This window comes from Monopterus albus, unplaced genomic scaffold (genome assembly GCF_001952655.1).
Source record: "Monopterus albus unplaced genomic scaffold, M_albus_1.0 scaffold79.1, whole genome shotgun sequence".
Taxonomy (NCBI): Eukaryota; Metazoa; Chordata; class Actinopteri; order Synbranchiformes; family Synbranchidae; genus Monopterus; species Monopterus albus.
Window position 1 is genome coordinate 521,447 of NW_018127959.1, and position 17,229 is coordinate 538,675.

The 17,229-nt window shown below is 43.0% G+C and overlaps 1 protein-coding gene across 1 annotated transcript in view; it reads right to left on the bottom strand.

Annotated features, from left to right (window-relative positions):
* gli2a (GLI family zinc finger 2a) overlaps positions 1 to 17,229 on the bottom strand; it is an 80,724-nt gene that overhangs the window by 25,361 nt on the left and 38,134 nt on the right. Inside the window, 4 exon segments of the mRNA XM_020606630.1 lie at positions 2,529 to 2,571; positions 2,573 to 2,727; positions 6,906 to 7,111; positions 14,376 to 14,481. Coding sequence (XP_020462286.1) covers positions 2,529 to 2,571; positions 2,573 to 2,727; positions 6,906 to 7,111; positions 14,376 to 14,481 — 510 coding nt within the window.

Below are 17,229 nucleotides of genomic sequence, written 5' to 3' on the forward strand. Positions count from 1 at the left end.
TTTGTGTTACTTATTTATCTACTTTATATTTCATTAGTATTTTGTGGCATTCATGTGGACGGCAAAGTAAGAATTTCATTGTTCAGGGAAACATGTTTCCTAACTGTGCATATGACAAATAAACACTTTGACCTTGACCTTGAAATCAAATGTCTGTTCTGGTCCCTGACCGTACTGATTTTGATAGAGGGCCGAGGCTGGAAGTACAGGCTGGTCTCTATTGCTTCCTGGCATTAAGTGGACTGTGCAAGCACAGGGCTTAACAAGAAAAGGTTCTGTGCCTGAAAAGTGTTCAGGGGTTATGAGAAAGAATGTAGCTAAAGGAGGTTAATGAAATAAAGAAATTAACTGAAAATGAGCATGTTTATTACCTCAACTGAAATAATGTGTGACTTTAGGTGTTGATGACAACTGAACATTATTGGATACTTAGCTTATCCTATTGCCTATCCATTATCTACTGTACATCACTTATCCTGAAGAGAATCGTGAGGGGGCTGGAGCCACTCCCAGTCGACCCTGGGTGAGAGGCATAGTCCACCCTGGACAGATCGCCAGCCTATCACGGGGCTGACACATAGAAACAGACAACCACTCACACCTACGGGCAATTTAGTCACCGATCAACCCAAGCTGCAAGTTGTTGCATTGTGTGAGGAAGCCAGAGTACCCGGGGAGAACCCATGCAGGCACAGGGAGAACATGCACACTCTACAGAGAAAGGCCCGGTTGGCGGAGAGGTTCAAACCTCTAATATTGTTGCTTTGAGGTAACAGTGCTAACCACTACACCACTGTGCTGCCCCAAATGGAAGATATTAGTGATATTTTAGTGGCATAAGATGCTAAAACATAGCCTAGCCAGCTGTATAGGCTACAGGCCAGATGGATGACAGTTGTGGCTATGCATGGATTACTGAACAGACTGAAAAAGCAACGGCCCAGGGCCCCTGGAGCCTGCATGCAAAATATCAAAGAAAGGGGCAGAAACACAAAACAACCACATACAGATGCTAAAATGTCTATAAAGAAATGCAAAATAAATAAAAAGAGATACAAAATGTGCTAAAGTGGCGCTAAACATCTACAAGTACTAAAAATAAATGTCTTGCTTATATGTCTGATGGTGGAGATGGTGGGGTCTATACCCGGGGCTGTTGTGTCACAATCTGTCCGTGGCTGTGGGAAAACAGCACATACCAGTTTCAGAGAGACAAGAACAACACATCTGATCATTTCTAAATGGAATCCTCACGTTACCCTCAGAGGTTCAAATTGAGCAAAAGTGCATCATCTACTCACCCTTTCCTCAGTTGGAAACTGCAGTGTGATAATTGTACCAAAGTCCAACCACATCTTTCAAAGCCATAAGGCAGAGGTTCCCAAATCTCTACGTACCAAACCAGATTTTCTGAGTACCACTTCTCACTGCAGATAACAAGGAAGAGCCACCCCTAACCACTACTGCTGCTACTACTCAGGCCCGGCACCAGGATGAAAGGCTAACTAACAACAACATAAGGTTAGTTTTTCATAATCAAAAACACATTTGTTAATCTGAGCACGAACAAAAATCACTCTGTTGAAACAGCTGTTTGCGCTTGCAGCTGGCGCGTTTTCTCCCTCTCCCTCTCCATGACTGTCCCTGTTGTTCCCTTCTGGCTATGAATTGCCACAATCGGGGGAATGGAATTAGGGCCCAGATTTCTATTTACAGCCATAAAAACCAAGCAGGCTAAGAAATCAAGTCAAAGCCCACGTTTCTGTTTGAGATCAAGCTGCCTCCTTTTGTTCAGCATAGAAGTCTCATCATTGTTTTTACATTCATTCTGATACGTCACCTTTTTTACGTCAAGCTTAAGGCACTTGTTGCACCTAAGTGTTGGTATCCTTGGTAATGATGATAACAAATAAAACAGACAATGTGCAGCCACTTTTCCCACAGTTGTGATTTTGACTGGTCTCAAGATAATATCCAGAGTCCACTTTGTCTGAGACGGTGACAAGACTGAGTAAAAATGTGGTCGATTCCGAGGTGAGACCAAAACCTTGAACATGTGGTTTTGAGACCAAGACTGATCTTCAGTACTACAACACTAGTTTAAAAAGCTCCACTAGCTTGGACGTCTATGAAAAGGAGGGATAAGAGGATGGTATCAACATGTCCAGTGCTGAGAACAAACGGCTGGATGGCCGTTAACGCTGACTGTTACTCTTGTACCAGGAACAAAGGACATACTTTAATAAAACCTGGTTTATGTGTAGTTTAGCCAAAACTCTTTGCAAACCACTGCTTGTTGTCCAGAGGTAGTTTTAGAAGCACCACTTCATAAACACTACTGCAAGTGGGCTGTGCAGCAAGACCACCGGCGTGATACTGATTCACATATTATAATGTTCCTATGACAAATAGTAAATTATAACTGCACATTTTATGCCAGAATCTAAAGTCATACATAGTTCAAGTACAGGAAAAGATCTTAATCTGTATTTTTGTCAGTAAACAAAAGCAAGGACTCTTCTGCTCACCATCCACAGGGCTGATGTAATCAGGTAGATGAGCTGCAGCGGCTGGCGCCGGCGCCGGCTCCGCTCTGCATCAGCAGGTCACTGTAGGGACTTCGCTGGCTGGCGCTGGCCATCAGGTGGTAGTACTCTGTGGGGTTGGCCCCCGGTGGAGGAGGAGGAAGACTAAATAGAGCACGGTCCTTCAAGTGTTCATGGGTCACTGTAGCAGAACAGAGGAGGCAAAGGACACCAGGTTCAACTTTTTTCTGCTTCATATAAATGCAAAGAAGCTTCAGTGTCTTCTTTTCCTACAATACAATATCACAGAAATGACCAATCAGCTGAGAACAGAGGTCATAATAATATACTAAACACATTATGACCAGTCACTGGGCTGAGCAGAGTACATTTTCATTTTATTGTCTCTGTAATGCAGTAACATCACTTGGCATACACCTTGACAGCACCACAAAAACCAAGACAAGAACAGTAAGGATGCAAGTAGGACTCAGCAGAGGAGATGAGTGGCCTGCTTTACAGATTTGTGCTTGCGTGCATACCCTGGGGCAGGAGGCCTTTGATAAAAAATCTCTGATGTCTTTGAGGCTTTCTGGGTTATAGAAAAACATCTCTAGGGAGGAAAGGAAGCAGGGGGAGGGATGCAGCAGGGCGGGGGGGTGGATTACAGTGGGAAGGAACACCACATTCCTGCATTTCTCTAGTGTTGTGTGTGCATTAAGTTTGACATGCTGAAGTCATGCACAGAGTGCAGGTGCACATAGACACACACACTCATAATGCTAAGGTAACTGTAAATGCTGCACGTGCAAAGGTAATACTGACACACAATGTGTTCACACCTGCACTTGGTAAAGCCACATTTAAAAGTGTCAGAAACAATAAGAGTGAAGAGATGGACTGCTTTCCTTCCCTCTGTGTCTTACTGTGTCTGTGGCCCCCTTTCCTCCATCTCCTTTTCCCAGTAAGTATGGGTGTGGGCCGATGTTGGATTAATACGCATGCTGATGGAAACAGGGTGGGAGTGGGGGTTGGTAAAACCAGGTAGGGGCCAAGTGGAGGGATTGGGAAAGCAAAACCACAACCTCCCCCACCCTCTGCGTACACAGACACATACACAGAAAAGCACATATAAACCAAAAATCAGAGTCCGTCAGGACCTGTTAGGCCATGGTATTGGTAACAGTGCACAGTGCACAGTGCACAGTATGTGCTGCTGCGGCAGCCATCCAGGCATATTGCTTTGATTTCTCCATGGCTGCCAGATCATGTTACCGCTACCACAGAATAGTGTCTGAGTGTTTGTGTGTCACTGATGAACATATGATGAGAGTAAGCAGCTACACTCCCACTGATCCCAATAAAACCTGACCAAAAACTACAGCAATAAAAGTGGGGTGGGGTGGGGGGGGTGGGGGATGTCCAAAGACAGTTCCTACTTTTCCAGATTTAGTCCCTCGCTCACTCATTCTCTACTCCCTATGATGATATGGCAGAAGTGAATTGGGATTATTGACACTGATTAATCAGGTGTGATGCTGAAGTGTCATTTGCTACAAAATGCACTGAATTGTGTCTTTGTTAACAAAAAGCTGTGCACATGTTATTTACACTATATGTTCTGACTGTGGGCACAGTATACTGCATACCTTTCATGCTCCAGTGAAGTAACAGAAGGCACATATAGTGCACTACAAGGTAAATATGAGGTGATTTCATACAGTGTCTACGGCAGGACCAGCATCTGTGTGGGGTTCAGTTAGGCACTGTGATACTGGAGCCATATGCTAACAGCAGTGAAAATGTTACTATGAACCAGTACAATGTTAGTTTGTATTTAATTTGTTTATTCTGATTGTGCCAATGTAAAACATTCTAAATAAAATGTGCTTCATAAACAATGATATTTGATTTTCTTGTAAATCTTCTGTGACAGCAAAAAAGCAGTGAGAAGCAAATCACGGTTACCATGACAAAGGCTGACCTTAATGTCGTTTTGCAGGTATTAGACAAATGTTTTACCTCACCAAGGTTATCATAATTCATTCTGAGGGAAACATGTCTGTCAGATTTTACAGTAATCCATCCACTATTTGTCAAGACATTTCAGTCCAAATCACAACCTCACTGTGACACTACAGGAACATTCAGGTGACCAGTAAAGCCAGTAGGATTCTGTCTGCACAACGTTCATGCTGAACTACCCAGCAGGTGTTCACAGGGACAGCGCTAGCACAGCTAAAAAGTGGATGCTTCTGCATTGTCCCAGGGAGTCAAACACGCAGTAGGGATGTTAGTGATTGAGCGATTAATTGACGTTAATAATTTTTATTGCTATATTTATTGCTGTGGCATGTTGTTGCACCACTAGGTGGTGCTCCTAACTATTTAATAAGATGGAGTTACGTGTGTTTGCACACTATAAAACAAACACACCTCCTTGCCATCCAGGAACAAAAAGTATGATAGCATGGTTTCTGTGCTCGCTTCTGTGGCAGTTGTGTTGATGAACACAGCAGAGTTGTGCCGGGCCACTGTTTGATTTAGCAAACCACCTGAGTGTAGGCAGGGTGTCTCCGTTGCTACTGGAGAATTCAGGACAAGCAGCACTCTAAACATGCTCTGAGCATAATCAACACAAAAGCGATGGACAGTAATTAATACTGTCCTGTTTTGAGTATGGATGTATTTTAATGGCGGCAGTAAATGTTGAAACATTTCCTAGACTGATAAAGTTGGAGCAGAGGTGCCTTCCCAGGAACATCTGTCTCAGCTGAGCAGGTGCAACCACACTAACGTTAGCTACAGTCAACAATGCACAAATCTTATTGTCTTAAATAAATTTGAACTATTGTATTGTAAAATCGTACCTAGTATGTCACATAAAACCACCTGACTCTGCTGCGGGGAGACGGGGGTCACATGCCTCATTTTTATTAAATAACAGAACAGGTTGTTTACTGCTGAAGGCCCTTTGATAAAGGAACAATGAGTCAGAGTTTAGTTTTAATTGCTAGATAGTGTATGTCCAACATATTTAGTCAGATCTAGCGTATGTTCTCCGGCAATGCCTAAAAGTTGAGCAGCATTGTTTCATCCTTTGGTTTTTGTCTGACCGATTGGTGAAAATCAGGGGTAGAAGCTCAGCAAATGAATATTATATGTCGTTTAACTTGGAATTCAAGTAACTTGGTGTTTACTTGTTTTTTAAATTTCTAATGTGCTCTGATTTAGCAGCAAATATACAGTAGAGTAAGTCAGGTCAGTGGCTAAGAAAGGGATTATTATGGAAAAAGAGCACTGCAGTTCAGAGATATTCTACACTCTGAACTCAAGAGCACTGCAGTTCAGAGATATTCTAGAAATACTGTAGGTAACGTTGTGCACTTACCTGCCAGACACTGCAGGTCTGACTAGATTAGATTAATTAAATGAGTACATATATAAAAGCAGACAGACTTTCACAAACAACTGGGAACACATGCCTGGCACCAGGTATTCCTAGGTTGACACGTGCTTTACTGAGCTCTGTGGTTCTACAGGTGTCTCCTCCATTTGGTAACGTACCTCCCTGCCAATTTACCAGTGACAGCATCTCCTCTGCATTACTTCTCTTGAAAGGTGAGGAGGTGTTACTTGCCAGCAGCGTGTGCTCTGTGATTTACTAGTGTCGGGTGCAGGCCTGTTGTTTGAACGGGGGTGGCGAGGACAGGCCTGTCATCAGGGGAACTCAGTAGATCATCTGCTCAGTGTATTTGCGTTTGTTCTAATGTCCATGTCTTCCCCATGGTTGCCCCACGACCAAAATTCTCCTTCTACACTACACTGAGATGTTGAGTTACAGATTCACTACTGAGATGACAGCGTCCTCACCCGACGGTGAGAATACTGTACACTATGTGGGTTACACAAGGGTTAAAGAGTAAGAAACATGAGCTGTGACTTTGACACAGGCTGATGTCACAACATGGACACAGCATCTGCTACAGCTGTGTAATTGGTAAAGAAGAAGAGGAGGAGAGATTTAAAAAGGAAGATGTAGAAGAGTCTGTTGGCAAGGGGAAGGACAGCATTTTTTAGTTTTTGAGGTAACAACATTGATTGGTGGAGACAGATTCTGTCATAACGACGTTCAGGGGAAACCAAAACCATCAACCCATGGAGGCTGGATTCCAAATCACACTGCAAATCAAAGTGAAAAATTGAAATTATAGGCTCATCCAAGTTGAGTGACCTTCATCACAGCAGCCCATAATGTGACTCAGAAGTGTGTGTGACCCCCGTGTGCCTGTGTGCACTCCCGGCAACGTCTGGGCTGCTCCTGGGCTGAATGGATGTGAGATGTAGTGGTACGATGCTGGAGTGTGGGGTAAATCTCACCTTCAGCAGGGCTCAGTCCTCGGGCAGCTGAGATCATGGAGAGGGTGGGGCTGCCATGTACTGATCGCAGGTAGTGCTCCATGTGAGGGCTGACGTAAGGATGCGGTGGGCTGAATGGTGACTCAGCTGTCCCAGGCGTGGCGTGGGGAGATAGACGGATCAGGGGAATATCTGAGATGACTGGACTGCCTGACAGTCCTGGAGGTCTATAGAGAGGCAGTGCAAAATGAACCAAAATGTTAATAAATAGTACAAGGAGGAAGGTAAAGAGCTACGGTGAACATAAAAAAGGGGGGTGGGGAGCCTGTGTTCATTTGATTACCTGTATAGTTCAGTTATAATCATGAGTGATCTTCACTGGAATGTTCATAGACAAGCCTTAACTTCTGTTATTTCACAAAAGTGTCTGCAGCCTCAATCCACTTCCACCCTTTCCCCTCCCCAGTCCCACAGCTAATACATAATAATCCCCTTTTGTTCACCTTCTTCTATTAAACCCTAGAGCTACAGACAAGTCCAGACCGAGGGCTTTGAACTGTGAGGCTACAAAACACCTTACTCTCTGTCTGTTTGGGTGGGCAAAACTACAGGGTCTCATATCAGGTATTACATGGTGCAGGATAGAGAGTGCAACCTGATGCTCAAAGCCTACAGTAGCTGCCGACGGCCACCTTTAGAAGGAAAAAAGAAGTCCATGCCAGTCCCATCAGATTCTACAATAAATTTGACATCTTTGGGAGACAACTGGCAACTCTGCCAGCAGAAACACAGACGAGTGGGTGTTGTAATTTTTGATATCCCTGTGGGGCTGAACACAAGATAAACATGTCTGCTGTCCTCTAGTAGTGGCACGGCCCTTTGAAGGGGCAGTACTATTCATGTTACAGTGATGTGGTCCTAAACCCATAAGCCCTAGTAAAATGTGCCGAAAGATCTGGAAGGTGTTTTATTGTCTGTGATCACATGGTAGTGTCGTATCCAGAAGTCATGATTCATTCTCTCTAATGGAAGAATCAAGGTAGACAACAGGAGGGAGAAGAAAGTTCAGGGTAATAAACCTCAAGACACCTAAGAAGGCAAACTGACCGGACTAATGACTCGCTGTAACACCGTCAGTGAGGTACAGTAGACGAGTGCCAGACACAGATCAGTATGATGTTAGGCATTGTAGCCTCCTCCCAAAGTGAAATACAGGCTTGGGACCACATCACTGTCAGTTCAACAGTCAGCATTTTTATTCAGCATGCTTCTTTCTTTGGGCCTTTTGCTCCCTTTTCCCTTACTTTCTGTTTGGAACTGGGAAATGGGACTTTACACTGGTCCTACTGACATCTGTCAAGTGTTACATACAAACTCCGTAAAATGATCTAATCCTCACTTCAGTCTATCTCAAAACATAACCGCAGTGACACTCACAAAGAACAATACGGACTAATAGAAACAACAGAAGAGCTGTCTTTACGAGCCCTGGACAGCAAACGGTGTTTAGGCCGACACTCGATGTAAACTAATGAGTGTTTACATGTGCGGTTTTAATTCTTGGCAGCATCAATTGCATTCTGGGTACACAGCAGGTGTGTGTGTGTGTTTGTAAGAAAAGGGTGTGAGGAATGGAATCAACATGATACACGTTACTTATTCACACCTGAAGTTTGTGGATTGAGCATAAAGTAGGACTAATACTGAAAACAGATGCATTAACGTCAGTAGATAGTACAGACTGTCACCAGAAGAAGCTAAAATACTGAAATGGTGATACTGTATCCATAATGATGTGACAGTATACAGAAAATGGGTGTCAAAGCCTTTCACTTGGATAAAATGAGTGCGACTGGACCAGGCCGTAGTTTTTGGCTGTGGCTATGGGCCAATGCTTGACAGGACCTCTGCACCCCATCCTCCCTGCAGTTTCCTTACTCAGTCTCTCTTTCACTGTATCAGTGCAGATGCCAACCTGCACCCAGCCCTGCCCATCTCGGGCGGAGCCAGCCAAACCAGAGCCTCGGCCCTCGCTCCATTTCCAGTAAGTGCTTGCAGACTGCCGGCCTTGTCTGAGGGCCAACTTTCTGCCGTCAGGCTCACTCTTCCCCTACAAACAACCATAAAGAGCCCTCTGTTCTGGACGGGAGGGAAGAAGTGAGAAGAAACAGACAGTCTATGCACAAAAACATGTGTCCGCTACTAAGCAGCATAGGGAGCTTGGCAGTGTCCCCTCAGATTAGAATTTTAGGTGGTTTCACTGAAGGACCACCTGGGCAAACTGGCACTGGAGCTGGCTCTCTTTCTTATCAGGCTGGGTGACTCAAAGCAATCGCACACCGGGACTCCCAGCATCTAGTTGAATCAAGTAGTTATAATACCAAGTAATAGACTATGTCTCTGAATGGACAGAATATCAGAAACACCTGCCTAATGCAGGAATCTCTAATATTTTTTAATATATTGTACTGTGCTAAAAATGTTTTTAATTTCCTAACACAACTGGATATTGTAGTTTTTAGCAAATATCACTCAAACAAGAGGAAATAGTGCATTTGTTGGACCTGGCTACAACCTGTAAGCAGTACGTGTTAGTAGCATCATGGTATTTACTGACAATGGAAAAAACTAGCGCCAATATAATATGAGCCACACTATATTGCATTACAAACATCCTCAGATTGCTTCATTGAATAAAAATAAAAATGCTCCACCTACCAAATCTATTTTGTAACACTTTCTTTTGAACCTGCATCCATTAACAACACTTATTTGTTCTTTGGCTGGTGGCAAACCAGCGTGTCGACACACACCACTCAAACTGTAGTATATCAATCAAACAACTAAAACGTGTGAGGCCTTTGATAACAGGGTGAAATTTACTGCCGTTGCCTGTCAGAAGACCGCAAATAACACCCCTGTCTGGCAGGTATCTTTATTGAAGCCATGTCGTTCCACCCTTTTCTGACAAGATATTACTTGAATCTGTGTTTTCCTGAGGCTTCAGTCAGAGGCTGAATGGGAAGCCCTGATCAGCAACTGCCATTTAAAGAAACTACCATCGTACCTGAACAGTACCAGGTGCTGATCTTTTGGAAGCAGACTAAGAAAAGGGAAACGCTGTTTGCATGCAGCTGAAAATCTGAATTATTCATTATTCCCTTGAGTAGAAACAGGGGGACAGAAAGCCAGCGTGAGTCAGTGGATGACATGCTTTCAACAAGGTAATTGCTATTTGCCTCTGTGTTCTGTGCTGTGTGATTACATGCTGTCTGTTGTTCCACTGTGAGAAAAAGTGATTTGGACATGGTACAGCTTGTTGAGCACATACCAGAGCATGTACATTAGACCGCTGGCAGGGGCAGACTGCAGCATGATGGGTAGAGAGTCAAATACAAATGTGAGATTAAAACTCTAGACTGATATTGGTTTTGCTTTGGTGGCACTGTAGGTTCAGCTTTCAAACACATAATCATCTTATCTTCATCAAGTGACATACAGCAGAAAATAACACACATACTTCATATGAAGTTAGATCATTAAATCGGGTTGCACTAACCCTACAAGCATGTCAACATTCTGCAGAGACTGGCCAGGTGTGCAGAGGTAAGAAGTGAAAAGAGACAGGCTTGGTTGAGTAGAAACAGTCTGAATTTGTGCACTGTCTCCATTGGAACTGTTACTGCATGGTTTTTTACTCCGGCTCTTTGAGTGTGGCCACTAGTAACAGCCTTGTTACTAGAACTGGAACTGTTACAACTTGGATCTTCAATCCTAATTTGCATTTTCAACTAGTTTACTGTCATGTCACAAAGTTTAAATGGGTCATTCTGCAAATGATAAAAATGATCCATGTTTACTGCCATAAGATTCTACCCACGCAGCCTGTTTTCGAGGTGATGTGATATAGGTATGCTCCTCCTTCAGGTTCCCTTTCTGTCTGCCTGCCTGCGTCTCCCTCCTAGCTCACCAAATAGTACCGGCCTCTGTGGCTCAGGATGGGATGAATTATGATGTGACACACTCCCTTCTGTACTTTTGGGCCGCCACGGTGATCAAGATGAATCACCACGCTACCCCACATGCAAAGATCCTGCCTTAGTTGTTTTTGGGGCACTGATCAGGAAGCTGAGGGTTTGGACACAACTTGATACTGTGCTGGCTGAGAAATGAGCACTGTGTGCACAAGAGGGACCCACTAAAACTATTTCAATCAAAGGGACAATATACTGTACTTACATGAGATGAGATTTTACACATGGTAATGATCCATTATCCAGCTCCACTGCTGTCACATACCATTTGGTAAGTTACACAGACCATGCAATAAACCGTGAACATTTCAGGCTGTTGATTTGCTGCTTCCCAGTCTTTTGATTGATGGCTCTCTTGTCTTTTCAGCAGCACATTCCTGACTGTAACTCAGGGGAGCATCAAAATTCAAACGTTAGCTGTGGCGATGAGCTGGGGCTGGAGCCGGCAAGCAGCAACATAAGATAACAACAAATCTGTCAAAACCAAAGACAACTGATCGTCAGAACGCCCCTAATGCCCCCTGCCCTCCACCCATCTCCCCACTCTTCCCCTTTTCATGTTAACAAAACCAAATCAATGAAAGGAAAAGAGAATATCAACTCAAATGGCCGATTTGTAAACTGTATTTAATCAACACATTCCGTGCTGCAGGCTGCAGGCCTTGAACAGGCTGATTGCTCGGTGAGCTGGACCACATCTGTTTGCATATAGGGGTGGTGTAGGCTACAGCTCCGCTGCACAAAAGCCCTGGACATATTTCAGTTTTCAGTGTTGCAATTTGCCTCCTGACTGCTTCCAAAAGAGCATAAATACGAGCAGTGGTATGAGCAGGGGGATCTGTTTTCCTCATCTGTTGTGTTGTCATTGAGGTTCTGGGAACGGAAGGCAGGATTTTGGATGCTAATTACCCGGTCAAACATGTTGGCATGGCGGTTGGCTTTCCTGGCTTGTGGGTTCACACAGAGGATGCCTGAATCCACAATATGTAGCACACAGGGCATAAGTAGTGTCTCTTCAGTCTAAATTCTTCTACCATCCCACGAGAAGCTCTTCCCTAATGTGTTCCAGAGGCAGTTCAGATATGGCATGTTTCTTCTTTCTGAATGTTCAGCTCATCAAAAGCAGGGAAACCACAGCCAGAAGCTACTTTTACTGGCTTAAGCATTTACTGTACAAATGTCCAGAAAGATATATACGCAACAACGCTCCATCTTCTGACACTACAACCCTGGGTAATGTATTTAAAGCTGACTTAAATTACCATGGACATGTTTGCCTTTACACATCCTTAGACAAAAGGTATAAAAGACTTTTTTAAGTTACAGAACCATTAATTCATACATTCCCAAATGCTTCTGCTTCCTTAAGGCCTCAGCATGATTTCAGGTGCTTATCAAATTGTTGAACAGCATCTGAAACCCCCTCACACTAAACAGAAAACTTCAGCTGAAATTCCCTCACATCTTTCTGACATGTTCCATCTGACAATTCATCCAACACTGCATCTTTCTGAATGCGACAGACAATTCATCCAACACTGCATCTTTCTTTCTCATCCATCAGTCATGGCCACTTCTAGCAGTGATTTGCCAGGTGCTGTGTGAAAGTAGAGTAAGATCTGAACATTTTAGGTGTTGAAAACCATTGTCACTGACGAGGTATGCACAGTATTCATATTTGTTTAATTTAAAACACTTCACCCTTTTAGATATTGTCAGACAGGTGTTTACACAACTTAATTTGTTTGAAATATACTAAGGCCTTTATTGTAGTATGAGCAGTTACTGTACCGCATGGAGAGACACACTTTCTCAGTTCACAGTTCCTTCTTTATGCAATAAGGCCAAATAAAAATCAAACCTTTTCACATGCCACTGCAATAAGAAGGGCTACAGTAGCGAGAAACTGAAAAGATGAACAACTGGCATGTAAGCAAGCTTAGACAAAGTCAGAGTACAGGGATCTCGAATACCCCAGTCTGTTTCCATGCATTGCCAGCCAGGGAGCACAGCGGCATTATGACCTACCGCCCTCATTATGTTACACAGAAACAGCGATGACTTGCACTCCAGATGGGAGTTAGCACAATCTACTAACGCTACTGAGCACCCTGTGCTAACACCTTGCTTTATTTTGCCAAAATGACACAGTAATTAGAGTAACTTGGCGCACGCTGAGGAACAGACAGCTAGATCAAGGTCTTGATGAATTAGTGGGAGTGCTCTCTCAGAGCCACATCACATTAATCAAAACACATTTTCCCCTCCTTTCCCTTGCTTTGCAGGTGATGAATAGCTCTGACTACACGGTACATCACCTGATCTTGCTGATTTTAAATGTAACAGCACAGTTCTCACAAAACCTCTATTGATCTTAGTCCTGGATTCAGTGGTTTTTAGATAAGCGCAGGAAGGCCTGGCAATGTTAGGACAGTGACACTTTTATGGTAATGCCAGATTAATGAAGTCAGAAAATAAGTTAGTGTTTCTATTTAGAGCAAGTTCGCTGCAAAAACCAAGCAGAGAACTGAACTGCCTCCCTAGTTACTGCTTTTAAAATGAGAAGCTTCTGACAAGTGAAATATATAAATGTGTGGTACATATTTTGACATATTTCTACTTTAATAACTAAGTTTTTCCACAAGGGTTTCACTAATAGAATTACTATTAACGCTGCCACTTCTACTTAGCGCCTATATTCTGTTTTCAGCACGGTCATTCACTGGGCGTTCACTCAGCAGAGCTGATCGAGAGTGTTTCTTGGCAGAGCTCCTCGTTGTTGGGTGATGCCAACACCAGAGAGCTCTCCAAGTCCCAAGCCATGAAATGTAAAGACAGGAGATAAGAGAGGCAATGCTAATGTGTGTTGTACTTGTGCTAATGCAGCTAGTGTCGCCTCCATCTCTCCCACCTGGCTTTCATGTATCTGAACCTGGCTCTGTCACTGAAGCTCAGATGTAGGATCTGTGTGAAAGGTGACTACTAACCTTTGCATTTACAGTTTTGCCGACTTATAATTGTATCTTTTTGTGAACATTCATGTCATTTTTCTTGTGTAGATCACAATGTGGAGCTGCTCATCCCTGCTCCTGAGTGCAGGCTGTGACAAGAGGATCTTTTATTTATTCTCTTTGTGACTTCAGGGAGTTTGTTTTTCTGTTTATCCCTTATAGAAGGTAAAAAAATCAAAAACTACAGAAATGCCTTTTGTTTTCAGTTTTCTCATTTGCTCCTTTAAGACTGAAAAATCAAGTTTACACTGTCTAATATTTAGCAGTAGTATATTTATCCTGTATCAGCTTTTACAGACTCTTCATTGCAGCTATATGATCCAACATTCTCTCATATCAACTGAAACATCCTGCATTACTGTAAGTAATGCCCAGCCCACTGGTGGGTCACTGACTGTTAAACAAGATAAACAGTGTCACCATGAATGATTTACAGCCTTACTTACCCGTGCATAGCTTGGAGTGGGTGTGGCTCATAATGGTACCGCCCTTCGTGATGTCTCATATCGATCGGGATGGGTGTGTGAAAAGTGGGGAAGATGTGGTGGGCACCTGTCAACAAAGAAAAGGTCACAAATAAAAAGCAAATTCAGTGACTGATGATGATGACCCACTCCTTACAGCTGGATAGAAGTGGACTGAACAAGACAGACAGATATTAAGGCTGGAGCACAGCATGAGCTGCAACTGTACCATTTACAGTTCTCATAGTCCACCAGTAATTGAAACCTTCTACACTGTCTGTGGCTTTTGCTCTGAAGGACTGTATGTTCATTAATGAATCTCTCTGTCCAATGAGACCAAAACAAGTTTTGCACAACAACGAATGTGTTTATATGTGTCAGACAAAGAATGCACAAATCTGCCATTTCCTGCCATAAATGATCTGATGGCCTGAGGGAAGTCTCATTAGAACAACACAACTTTTCATTAATTACTGTCATTACAGTGACTGAGTAGGAGACATTTTCCTGATTGAAGGAGGGGAAATCCAATCAGAGACAAAGAGCTTACTAATTCGCTCCAGTTTCATATGTTTAAGTTTCACATATTTGATGTAGGAAATAAACCAAAAACAGCCATTTAGATCAGCTCTGCAGGCATCTTGAGAGCAAATGTGTCTGTGTGCATGTTTTTGTACTTGCCGCAGAGTGAGGACATTTTGGTCAGTCCTCACATTGTAAAACACCCCTTTGAGGGTTAAGACTTGGTTTTAGGGTTCAGGTTCGAATTAGGTTTAGTGTTAGGTGTTAGGCATTTGGTTCTGATGGTTAAGGTTAGGGTGATGGGCTAGGGAATGCATTATGTCAATGAGTGTCCTCACTGAAGTACAAGTATGTGTGACATTTTCGATTCGGCTGATCGATGATTCAGCTCCTTGGAGTTGATCCAGTATAGTAAACCTGGGAGCAGACACCACCAAGATTAAAGGTCAAAGCTCAGTAAGAGCACAGCACTGAAACAAGTGTGTCTTTTCACACCAGTGTGATGCCAGTGCATCGGAGCCAACGTACTGAGGCAGTTTAAATCCAAGGGCATGGTGCCAGAATCGACAGTCAACATATCGAGACTATTCAGCACCAGCTACACGTCTAACAGCATCAGTTCAGTCAGTCAAACAACAGCCATGTCATGCTCACCACTCGTCTTTGTAGTTTTTTGTTGATTACTGGGTGAAAACTGGGTGACTAGAAATAATTAGTGAATGGTGAGTAGAATGTACATTTTACTGAATTTATCAAGACAACTCCAATGTGATGTCAAGACATCTGTGATGTCCAGTGAGCTTGTTCCATAGAAATACCTGGAATCAATCTTTTTACATCTGCTTGCTGTTTTACTGCATGAAAGTTAATTTACTGCACTTACAGTCCAGTGGTTGTCACTGTAATACCAACAATGACATTATACTGATTTTCTTTTCAAAATTGGCATTTTTTTAAACACCTTTCTGTTTGAGATGTGCCTTAGGGGCTCCAACTGGCTCTAACAAGGTGCAACAGGATTCTGTGCCTAATGGCTATGACAAAACACTAGATGTTGGCTTTAGGTGATGCCAGTTACAAAGGCAGACATTACTTCTACTTAACCCTGATTGAGGCTTTTGTTATTGTGCCTGAGGCAATCATTATGACGTTGTACCGGGGTTCTTAGTTAATTCTGATGGGATTACACATGACTAGGAGAGGTGGGTTCCCCTGAAGGCAACTCTGAACTGTGAAACTCTTGACTGGTGTGGAATTTGTTTAAGAAGCAATCATTGTTTTCCCTTTGACTCAGTCTGGATGGTCCTGGCATTACTGGTGCGCTGCCATAATGACATTCGCCGGCATGCCACACATACAGTTGACTAAGATAAGCATTTTGTGCCAAAATAATCAAAACGTCACTGAAAAGATAAAGCTAATGCTTGCATTAGCAGAAAATAAAAAGGTTTGTCTCTTCAGAAAAACAATACACTATAAACTCCTGATTTTTAAAGTTCAGTTCAGAGCATGATCAGGAATTACATACATGGCAGATTTATAATTAATGAATACCCTGATTTATAATAATAATTATTATTATTTAGTTGGTTTTTTTCTTACATATAACCTGGCTGTCTCCAGGTAAAGACATTCTTAAAATCAAAATGTTCCACTGCACACACATCCACAATTAAGAACATTGCCTGTGAAGCCAAAGTGAGCGTTAAAAGTCCGTCCAGTGCCCTGCGCTCCTTATCTCCTCGTCGTTGCACCCAGTAGGCCAAGGCCCCCGTGTTTCTACCAAGATCTATGCTGCTGGATTTCAGCCAGCGACCCTCCATCGCTTTTGTGTGTGAGACAGGCGGCCAAGTCTGAGTCAACTTGTGTGTTACACTGCCAAAAGAGGCTCCCAGTAAATGGGTGAGAGGGAGTGAGTGCTGGGAAAAGGAGTTTGAGCTTTGTTTCACAAGTGGAGCCAGAAGTTTGGGCTTTGAGAGTGTCTTCTGCCTGTGCTGTCTGGCAGATCTCTGGTGGAGAGCAGGGGATAAGGGGACAAGACTATGACAAATACAACCAGGTTCTGCTGGAAGGAAGGTTTGGCTGTAGTGGATCATTAAACTGTCAGACTTTCTCATTTTTTTAACATTCATTTATTTATTTAACATTTTGTTTGCATCATATTTGTGAGGTACGGTAATTTAGATTTTTTTTTTACAAATTCTTCGGATAACATTTTAGTTTCCACATGTAGTGTTTCAGTTTTCTTAAACCTTTTATCAGCTGTGGTGACTCTTACTGAAAGACCAATATTAGATATATAGAGTGACATCGC